The sequence below is a fragment of the Bos taurus genome, chromosome 29, assembly GCF_002263795.3.
Source record: "Bos taurus isolate L1 Dominette 01449 registration number 42190680 breed Hereford chromosome 29, ARS-UCD2.0, whole genome shotgun sequence".
Classification (NCBI taxonomy): Eukaryota; Metazoa; Chordata; class Mammalia; order Artiodactyla; family Bovidae; genus Bos; species Bos taurus.
Window position 1 is genome coordinate 45,039,633 of NC_037356.1, and position 10,290 is coordinate 45,049,922.

Consider the following 10,290-nt stretch of genomic DNA (forward strand, 5'->3'; position numbering starts at 1 on the left):
GCTCCTGAGGGACCTAGGCCGATCTGGGTCCTCCACTTCCTGCACCCTGAGGGCCCCACAGAGCAGAGATTCAAGAAGAGTTTGTCTCGGGCCGCCTGGGTCCCGGGCCGTGGGACAGCAGGGGCAGGGCCGCGGAATGTGCCCGGCCGGCCCCTCACCTGGGCCGCCCGCCGCCCGCACTTCCTCCCGCCGCCCCGCCCCTTCCACATTCCTGCCCCGCCAGCCCCGCGGCCGCCGCTCCGCGCGCCCCGGCCCTGCCTCCCTCCCTCCCTCCGTCCCTCCGCGCCCCGCGATGAAGGCGGCCCAGGCCCCGAGCGAGGAGGCGCCGGGCGGCGCGCGGTCGGTCAAGGTGGTCCTCGTGGGCGACGGCGGCTGCGGGAAGACGTCACTGCTGATGGTCTTCGCGGAGGGGGCCTTCCCCGAGGTGAGTGCGGCCCCCGGCGCCTCCTGCCCCCCGAGGAGGGAGGGACAGGCGCCCATCCTGCCTCCCCGCAGAGCCTGGGGTCCAAGGCAGCTCTCACCGTGCCCCCAGGAGTGACTCAGTGGCATCGTCTGTAAAGTGCCAAGAACGGCACCTACCCGGGGGAGGTGTGCCGGGGGAATGACTTGGGCGGCCTGGGGACGTTGTGGGTCCTAAGAGAACCCTCGGTGGCACCCCTTGGCTAAGAGGACTGACCACTCTAGGGTGGTGAAGCTAGATCTCCTGGCTTCAAATCCTGGCTTCGGGACTCACAGCTGTGTGCCCTCAGGCAGGCCCCTTACCCTCTCTGTGCCTGTTGGCTCAACTGCATAATAGGAATAGCTGTGGTGCCCAGCTCTCAGGGTCGCAGCGATGAGTGAGTTCACACAAGTCAGGGGCTGAGCTGCAGCAGGAAGGACCCACTGAAAAGTGGCAAACGTTCTTCTTGGGAGACATCACGTCTTCACCCAGCTCTTGCCCCTACGATGGCTGTCCTGTGGGCTCAGCCTTAGAGGGTCAGAACACAACCACCTCGTCAGACAGCTGGGTTGGCACCTCAGTCTCCCCCAGCTGGGGGCCACCGTGCCTTGCTCAGCCTCTGTGAGCCTCCGATCCCTCATGAGACCTCCCTGGGTGGAGAGACCCAAGGGTGGTGGTGAGGTAGCATTAAGGCAAGGCTAAGACATGGCCCCGGGTGGTACCTGGCATGTCGTCGATGCCTGGGCACGTGGACTGTCTTTCCCCCACCAGCATGCCCACTGCCTGTCCAGGCGGATTTGTCAGCCCCAGGGCAGGGTGAGACCCACCCACTGTGCGCCCCCTCAGCCCAGTTCCCCTGGAGCCCATGGGTCCCCTTGCAGCACCACCGCCCCCTCCAGTGGATCCCTGCACCCTCCGACCCGGGGGGACGGGAGGGGGGGGGTGGGAGTTGGATGGGGGAGGCTGGGGAGACCGGGCCTGCTAACGGAGTCAGCCTTTCTTTCCACTGTGGCAGCATCAAGCCAACTCTTGCTTTGTGGTTTTGGGAGCTGACGTCATGTCCTTTGGCCACTCACTTTTTTTTTTTAGTTGGGGGGAGGGATGTGTTTCCGGGCCCCCAGATGCTGCCTGTGAGAACCCAAACCCAACAATTATGGCAGAGTTGCGGGGAGCTCCACAGAGAAGCTGGGCGACCTGAGGCCTGGGAAAGGGGCCTGTGAGAGGGGCCTGGATGGATGGGGGTGAGGGGGTGGGGGTACCTCATTGCCACTGTCCTGGGCTCTGAGACATCCTCAAGGGTGAGACCCATCCCGACTGCAGAGGCTGCAGTGTGGAAATAGGCGTTTCTGGCTGATGTGAACGAAGTGTGTGTTGAAGGGTGAAGGACACTCGGGATAGCCAGGGAAAGGGAGCACACGCCTGTCACCAGGGGGCCGGCCTGCCACCGGTCCTCCCGTTTGGAGACCCGCATTCCCAGGGACCCGTCTGCCTCCAGGCACAAGAGAGACACTTCATTTAAAGAAGCACAAGATCTGAGAGCGGAAAAGGCCTTCAGTTTATAGCTGGAAAGACAGTGGCCGGAGAGAAGAGTCTGGCCTCGGGGCACAGGGCCCGCCTGTGAGAGCCCTGGCCTAGAACCCAGGTCTTCCTGGCCGTGACCAGGATATCCTCCGCAGCCCAGAGCTTTGCGAGCCAGAGCAGCCTCCTCCTGTCCTGGCCTTGGACGCCTCCTCTTGACAGCCCTGCAAGCCCGGGGAGCCAACAGCTAGGAGACTTGGGATCCCACATGCCAGGCCTCCTGCCTGCAGTGAAGAGCAGGCTGGGATCTGGAGGGCTTCAGGGGTCTGGAGGGCTTCAGTGAGCCTTGTCTGGCTGTGGCCTGACCTTGAGTTCAGGGCTGGAGAGTAGAGAGAAAGCTCCCGAGGCAGGGGGACTCCTAGCCGGGCACTGGCCCCTGACACTTAGGGCAACAACCACAACCGCAGGGCCAGAAGCCCAGGGCCCCCACAGCAGGGTCAGGGTGGAACAGGGCAGGGCACGCCAGCTGACCTTCCAGGGCCAGCCGAGTTCTTCCTGGCCCCCGGCAGGGACTCCCATGAGTGTGCTTCCCCGGGGAAACTCCTGGGTCTCCTCTCTGGAGCTGTGTCTCCCATGCTATCATGGTCCATCTGTCTGTCTGTGAGCGCTGTGCGGTCAGACCCAAGCATGAGTCATCTGCCCTGGTCTAGCTGGGTCCAGCCCTGTCTTTCTGCAGGAGGACGGCGCAGATAAGATTAGGTGCTTATTGGTCCTGCAGGCAGAGAGTGACCCTGCCTGGGGGGGTCCAAAGAACAAGACAGAAGGTGTCGATGGAGTCTGCGGGATGACATTCCAGAGGGGAGAACCCAGTCCCACTCCGTGAATGGGGCTTTCCTGCTCAGCTCTGGTGCCAGGGGCTAGAGTGGGTGACCTCAGGAGAGACAGGTGAGGAGGGTCAGAGCCTAGCTCCTGGAGCCTGAGAGACCTGGCCCCATCCTCAGCCATCTGTCTAGTATGTTACCATGGGCCAGTCACTTCCCCTCTCTGGGCCTCAGTGTCTTCAACAGGAAAATGCGGTGAGGGGAACTTCCCTGGCGGTCCAGTGGTTAGAACCACACGCTGTCACTGCGGGAGACGCAGGTTCAATCCTTGGTCAAGGAACTAAGATCCCACGTGTGGAGTGAGGCCAAAAAAGAGAAAATGGGGATAGTGTCGACTTTCTAAGGTTACCAGGATCAGAGATGGTGCAGGTAAAGAGCCTCGCAGAGCAGATCCCTCGAGAATGTGGGTGACGGTGTTATCTCCACAGACACTTGCAGAGTCCAGAAGCGTGGCTCCCAAGAACTTCACGGCAGGTCGCCCTGCGCCTCAGATCAGGAGGGGTCCTGCCACGGTGGGCAGCCCAGCTGGGAGCTCTACAGATGTCAGCACCTCCACGGTGACAGGCTGGGGAGGGGCTGGGGAAGGGGCACCTCCTGGAGGGGTGGATGCTGCCCCTGGCGCCCAGTTTCCTAAGCGGTGGGCGTTTGACCTCGCCTGCCAGCCGGCCTTCGCTGTCACATACAGATACTCGCCTCCTTTAACCAGCGAGGGCACTGGCCCAAGGTCACACAGTGAGTGCTAGAGCCCGTCCTAAGCCAGGTGCATCTCATTCCAAAGCCTGTGCTCCTTGGACTTCTCTCGTGGTCCAGTGGTTAAGACTCTACTCTTCCATCACAGGAGGTGCAGGTTCGATCCCTCGTTGGGGAACTAAGATCCTACATGCTGTGTGGCACAGCCAAAAAAAAAAGAAAGCCAGCACTCATAGCCACCATGGCACATGTCACACTGTCCCCTACCAGGCCTGAGAGGAGGGGGCAAGGAGGGGGCATGGGAAGGAGGGGGCAGCCCTAATCTGAGTAGAGGAAGTGCCAGTGACTAGAGTCCAGGGTGGCTGACCCCAGGGCCATCCTTGACTTCTCCATCCTGCCTGGTTGCCTGCTCTGTGACCCACCTTTCTCCCCACCCTCCCCACCGCCGCTTCCTAAGTGCCCTTGAAGGACGTTGCTGACCCTCTGCTAAGGGACTGCCCTTCCCAGTGGCCAGGCCCTGACTCAGAGGACCAGCACGCAGGCAGCCTTGAAGTCCTCCTGAGTCACGGGCAGGTGGGGGCCCCGCCTGGCATGGGAAGAGGGAAAAACAGGGTCCCCCCGGGCTATGGTCCCACTGCCCAGCCCTGAGCAAGGGGGCAAGACTTGGCTACCCAGAAGGCAAGGGGGCCAGCATGCCACTTGGTGCAAAGGGCTTGTGGTGTGAAAACCTGCCCCCTGTTGCTCGGCTCCCCTCTGCACAAGCTCCCCTCTTCCTTCCTGCACTTGTGTAAAAGCCCCTCCTGCTCCCACTCATCTGGCCTTTGTGGAGAGGGGGCGAGCTCAGGCTTAGCGGGCCTGGGGTGGAGGGGCCCCTGGCCGGGTGACCTCCACCTGGGGCCAGGCAGGGCAGGTAAGAGAGACAGAAATGGGAGCATCCTGGTTGGATTATGAGAGGTTGAGAGGCAAAAGAGGGGACTCCCCCACCCCCGAAAGCTAGGAGCTCCCCAGGCTAAGCAGTGAGTCTCTATTACTTGTTCCTGAATGTCCAAAATCAGACCCGGAGAAGGTGCTCGTGAATGAATGAATGAATAAGTGAATGAACAAACGTAGGTTAATGTCATTCTAGGAGGCGGGGACAGCAGGAAGGAAGGCTCAGAAATGGGACAGTCTGGATGAGGACAAAGATAAAAATAGCGGTCCTGGCACCTGTAGAATGTTAGTCTGTACCAGGCCCTGGGCTCGGGGCTCCATGTGAAGCTCCTTACAGCAGCACCTGCGGTGGGTGCTCCAGGAGACCCACTCTACAGTCTCGGAGGGGCCCAGGGAGGTTCAGTGCCTCGACGGGGCAGGGGGCACACAGCTGCAAAGTGGCCGCAACAGCACCAGCCAGCTCCCTCCCAGAAACCATCCGCTCTGCTGACTGCCAAAGGGGCTGTGCCGCGCGCATTCGTGGGCTCTGACCTGGTTGCCAGGACCACCGCCCTTCAGAAGCTGCCCTCTTAACCACCCCCAACCCCTTCTTCCCCAGAGCTACACCCCCACGGTGTTTGAGCGGCTCGGCGTGAATCTGCAGGTGAAGGGCAAACCCATCCACCTCCAAATCTGGGACACGGCAGGTGGGTGCAGGGCTGGGGGAGGGGCAGGGTGGGAGGAGGGACCCCACCCCCTTCCTTCTGAACCAGGGAGGCCGAGCAGTCTCCAGGGGACAGGTGTCGGCCTGAACCCTCCTCACTGTAGTCCCCTGACCCAGAGCAGCCAACGGGGTCCTGGAGACGAGGCGGAACTCTTGGCTCTCAAGAGGCAGACTGTTTCTGGCCTCCTGAGCGTTCCACCCTGGCTTTAGCTCCTATAAGATTGTTCGACCTTGACTTCTGACCCCCAGCCTCCTGACCTTGCCCACAAGAAGGTTCAGAGTCAAGTACATCAGAACTCAAAGCTAGGAGACTTCCCTGGCAGGCCAGTAGTTAACGACTGTGCCTTCCACTGCAGGGCCTGGGTTTGATCCCTGGTCAGGGAACTAAGATCCCACAGGTCAAAAAAAAAAAAAAGAATTCAAAGCCAAACTCAGGGAATCCCACAACCCCCTTACCTTGTTGGGCTGTGACATCTTGGCCCAGGTCCCGCCTGCCTCTTTCTTCTCATCCCCCAGCTCCCCCAAGCCTAGGGCAAAACAGGTTTCTGAGTGGGGGCCTCAGAAACCCCCTACTCCTGCCAGAGCAGGGCTCTCTCAGCAAGTGGTCTCACCCAGGCGGGGGCTGGCACATCCCACAGGCCGGCCAGGGGGACACGGCCCCAAGGGGATCATTCACGGGCTGGACTCTGAGGCACGGAACTAGGCCCTGGTCTAGTTCACCCGCTCAGCTCACACCCTCCCCTGGTCTTGGTTGGGGTGACCTCTCTGATGTTGGGGACGTGCTGACAGTGGGCAGGAGATCTGGAGGGAGTGACCGCCCCCCACCCTACCAGGGCAAGTGGACTATGACCGCCTGCGGCCCCTGTTCTACCCTGATGCCAGCGTCCTGCTCCTCTGCTTTGATGTCACCAGTCCACACAGCTTCGACAACATCTCTAACCGGGTAGGTGGCAGCGGGGTGGAGGTGGGGATGGACAGGGAGGCAAAGCCCCATAGCCAGGCCACTCCGCTCCGCCCCTGCCCTGGACCCAGCTGACTGTCAGAACCTGGCAGGCCCTGGATGATGTGTGGTCCAATGTGTTTGGCGTAACCGTGGGGAAACGGAGGTCCAGAGCGGCTTACCCAAGGTCCCACAGGGATCTGGTGGCAGGGTCTGGACGAGACTCTGACTCCCCATCCAGTACTTCCTGCCTGCCCATGCTGCAGACTCAGAATGCTGAGGCCTTTCCACCATGACTCTGCCTAAGGATGCAGGGCGACCCAGAGACCCCTGCCTCTCCCCAGCCCCGGCCTGTCCGAGGTCACAGGAACTGCCAGCCTCCCGCAACGTGGCCGCTGGCTCCCAGTGGCCGCCCAGGACATCCGCTGATCATGGTAGAGGTCCCCAGGGCTGCTCACAGGTGGTGGGGACATGGTCCCTGGAGTTCCTCTGTTCCAGCCAGCAGCTCCTACCGCCAGCGCCTCCAGGCGTGTGTGAAGGGCGTGCTCCAGGGTCCGTCAGAGCACAACCAGTGACAGCTGTAGTAACAATAACCACAACGATGGCAGTGTTTACTGAGGACTTAATACGGGCAGGTACAGTTCTGGGCACTGACATACTTACTTAGCTAACCTAGAAATGTTATAGAGGAGCTTCCCTGGTGGTCTAGTGATTAACACTCTGCACTTCTACTGCAGAGGGCGCAGGTTCAATCCCTGGTTGGGGAACTTAGATCCTGCATACCCCACAGTATAACCAGAAAGTGGAAAAAAACAAAAACAAACAATTTACGGAGCAGATACTATCGTTCCCAGACCGGGGCCCTTGCTCCAAGATACGCATCTATTAATGTGGTAACCCTGGGACTTGAACCAGTCTGCTCCATTCAGACTGGTATGCATTTGGAAGGTACCTCTATGTGCCAGGACTCTTCTAGGCACCAAGGCTGGGACCAGGGTACCGGCAGAGGGGATGGTGAGAGGTGAGTGGGTACCGAATCTGGAAGGTAGAACCAAACCACCAGGGTTTGCAGATGGATTGGACATGGGTGGGAGAGAGACATTTGCTCAGAGCGCCTGGAAGGTAGACTTGCCGTTTCCCAAGACGAGGAGGAGCAGGCTGAGGGCAGGGAGGTGGGCAGTGGAGGCCCCTTGGACATCCCGGTGGAGGGGCAGGCAGAAGTCTGAGTCTGCGGTTCCTGAGAGAGGACAGGGCTGGGCAGATCCATTTAGGAGCTGCTGGTGGGGAAGAGCTGTGGATTGGGGGTGGGAGGCGGAGGGGAGCTGTCACCTGGAGACCTGAGGACAACCAGGAGTGTGGGGCCCCGGGGCACCATGCCAACCAGCTTTCGGAGGATGGAATGATCGCTGATGCCAGGGCTTAGCTAGGACGAGGTCTGATGAGATGCCCTGTTGGACTTAGCAAAGCAGCGTCAGAGAGAAGACCCTTGTCAAGGGCAGTTTTGCGGATGGGAGGGTCGCTGGGACCCCACACAGGCCCCATATGTCTCCAGAAGCCAGACAGTTTGATGCTGGTTTTCCCCGAAACTGAGCTGGCGTGCGCTGCTGGTTCCAGGCTCCTGGGTTATAGTCCAGACTAAAATAACCCAGCCGTGAGGCCTCGCATTCCAGAGAGCAGCTGGCAGGACAGGAGTGCCCCCTCCGAAAGGCCAACAGCTGCTGCAAGCATTTCGTGAGCTGCTTTAGTTTTAGAGCCTCACTATTTATTTATGAATGTTGCCCCACTGGGGAGACGGTCCTGGGACCCCTTACCTTGCAGAGGTAGGATTCTAGAGTAGGTGGGGACAGGGCTCTGGGCGCTAACCTCTGGGTTCAAATTCTAACACTTCCGGTCTTGTGACCAAGGCCAAGTTACAGAGCCTCTCTGCGCCTCAGTGAGTGCATCTGTGCAGTGGGACTGATGATAGAACTTGCCTCACAGAGACAGGGGCTTCGTGTGCTCATTATGTGTAAAGTCTTAGCCTGGCTTGGAGTACCTTGTCTTCTTAGTGCCAGTGAGTTGTTCCCTTGCTCAGTCGCTCAGTAATGTCTGACTCTTTGCAGCCCCATGGACTGTAACCCGCCAGTGTCCTCTGTCCATGGAATTCTCCAGGCAAGAATACTGGAGCAGGTTGCCATTTCCTTCTTCAGAGGATCTTCCCTGACCCAGGGATTGAACCCATGTCTCCTGCATCGGCACTGCATTACCACTAGCGCCAAGAGTACTCCCTAAGCTGGCTGTGCTAAGTATCGTTGTCAGAGTTTACCTGGAGTTCAGGACAGCAGCCCACTCCCCTGATGGCTCACACACGTGTCCTCACCACCCCTCTCCCCCCAGTGGTACCCAGAGGTGAATCACTTCTGCAAGGAGGTGCCCATCATCGTCGTGGGCTGCAAGACCGACCTGCGCAAGGACAAGATGCTGGTGAAGAAGCTGCGGAAAAACGGGTTGGAACCTGTGACCTACCACAGGGTAGGAGACGCAGCCTAGGGTGGGGTGGGGTGGGGGGCAGGAGAGGGCACCCCTGGGAGGATGCCACTCTGGCCCAGCCTCTCAGCACACACAGGATGTGGAGCAGGGTGGGGGGTGTTTGGGAAGCAGACGTGGTCAAGAACTGCCAGGCTTGGAAGTTTCCAGTGAGGATGGAGAGCAAGTGGAGTGCACATCAGATGGTCCTGCCCCTCTACTTCACAGCCAGGGGGACCCCTCCAACTCTTTAGTCTGCAGGCCCCTCTCTGTGGCACGCCTGGGTCAGGCTGGGAAGGTAATTAGTTGGTACCTGGAGAGGCAGAGACCTGGCCGAGAACTGAGGCAGGAAACTGTGTGAACCCATCAGGGTGCTTGGTCAGGCCAGGGGGCAGGAGCTGAGGGCGCCCTAGGAGAGCACGTCTGGGGTGGCAAGGGGCCCGGTGGGGGAGGGGGTGGCTGGACGCGAGGCCCCCGGCAGTGGCCAGCTGACAGCAGCCCTGTCTCACTCTCTGCTAGGGCCAGGAGATGGCGCGGGCCGTGGGCGCCGTGGCCTACCTCGAATGCTCGGCTCTGCTCCAGGAGAACGTCCACGCCGTCTTCCAGGAGGCAGCCGAGGTGGCCCTCAGCAGCCGCGGTCGCAACTTCTGGAGGCGGATCACCCGGAGCTTTTGTGTGGTGACCTGAGGGCCTGGGGCCCTCCCCGCCCGACTGCCCTGGCAGCACAGGAAGGAGCTGGTTGCTGACCTTCTGCCCAGTTGGCTGGGCCGGACCCAGTCCCCAGGCTGTGACCACCGAACTGTACCTCAAACAGATGGGCACCCCTGAGGCCAGCCCCCCTGACCCTGGGGCTGGGATCCTGGATTGCAGCAAAACCCGTCTGAGGCCTGAGGAAGGGGGGTCCCAGGCTCACCAGTCCTACGGAGGGCTGGTCCTGGAGACCCCTGACTCACTCCCATCTCCCAGCCCTGGACCACACATCCTGGAGCCGCCTGTGTGCCCTGGCGCCACCTTGTGGCTCTTCTTAGGGCTGTACCACCTCCCCCGCCCTTCACCCTGCCCATCCCAGCGGTAAACACGTTCAGATGACATCACTTGTCCGTTGCGTCATGCCTCTTGTTTTGAAATGCCTTTACACACGTGTTCCATGTGGGATAAAAGCACACCCTGTGTAGGCACTGGGTCCAGTATGACTACCTGGATCCAAACCAGGCTATCACTTTAGGACCTTGGGCAAGTTACCTGGGCCTCTTGCCTGGGAAAGAGGCGGGTGCCTGGCACACAGAGGGTGCTCACAAAAGGTTCACAAGTATCGCTTTTATTTATGATAAATACAATAGATATTATTCCATGGGTGTAATGTACATAGTACAGTCTATAATATTGTACAGAGTTCTCCAGAGAAACAGAACCAATGGGATATATATTCAGAGAGTGATTTTAAGGAATCGGCTTAAAAACACAATTTTGAGGACTGACAAGTCCGAAACCTGTAGGACAGGTTGGAGGTCGATGTTGGATGTTGCTGTCCTGAGTCTGAATTCTGAAGGGCAGCAGGCTGGAAATTTCAGGCAGGGTTTCTGTGTTGCTGACCTGAGGCAGAATTCCTTCTTCCTTGGGAAACCTCAGTCTCTTCTCTTAAGACCTTCTAAGACCTTTGACTGATTGTGTGCGGTCCACCCAC

At 59.7% G+C, this 10,290-nt stretch overlaps 1 protein-coding gene across 1 annotated transcript; it reads left to right on the forward strand.

The window, feature by feature from the left end:
* Nucleotides 1-286: 286 nt before the first annotated feature.
* On the forward strand, nt 287-9,703 carry RHOD (ras homolog family member D). The gene is made up of 5 exons (NM_001192338.3): nt 287-424; nt 5,057-5,144; nt 5,995-6,104; nt 8,478-8,612; nt 9,126-9,703. The coding sequence occupies exons 1-5, from the start codon at nt 293-295 to the stop codon at nt 9,291-9,293; spliced, it is 633 nt and encodes a 210-aa protein (NP_001179267.1). The 5' UTR covers nt 287-292; the 3' UTR covers nt 9,294-9,703.
* The last annotated feature ends 587 nt before the right edge of the window (nt 9,704-10,290 follow it).

Excerpts from the sequence above, each read along its gene's own strand:
- RHOD (NM_001192338.3), top strand. The coding sequence starts at position 293 with ATGAAGGCGGCCCAGGCCCCGAGCGAGGAGGCGCCGGGCGGCGCGCGG. Across the intron at positions 5,145-5,994 it reads CCAAATCTGGGACACGGCAG|GGCAAGTGGACTATGACCGC; the intron begins GTGGGTGCAGGG and ends CCACCCTACCAG. Across the intron at positions 6,105-8,477 it reads TCGACAACATCTCTAACCGG|TGGTACCCAGAGGTGAATCA; the intron begins GTAGGTGGCAGC and ends CTCTCCCCCCAG.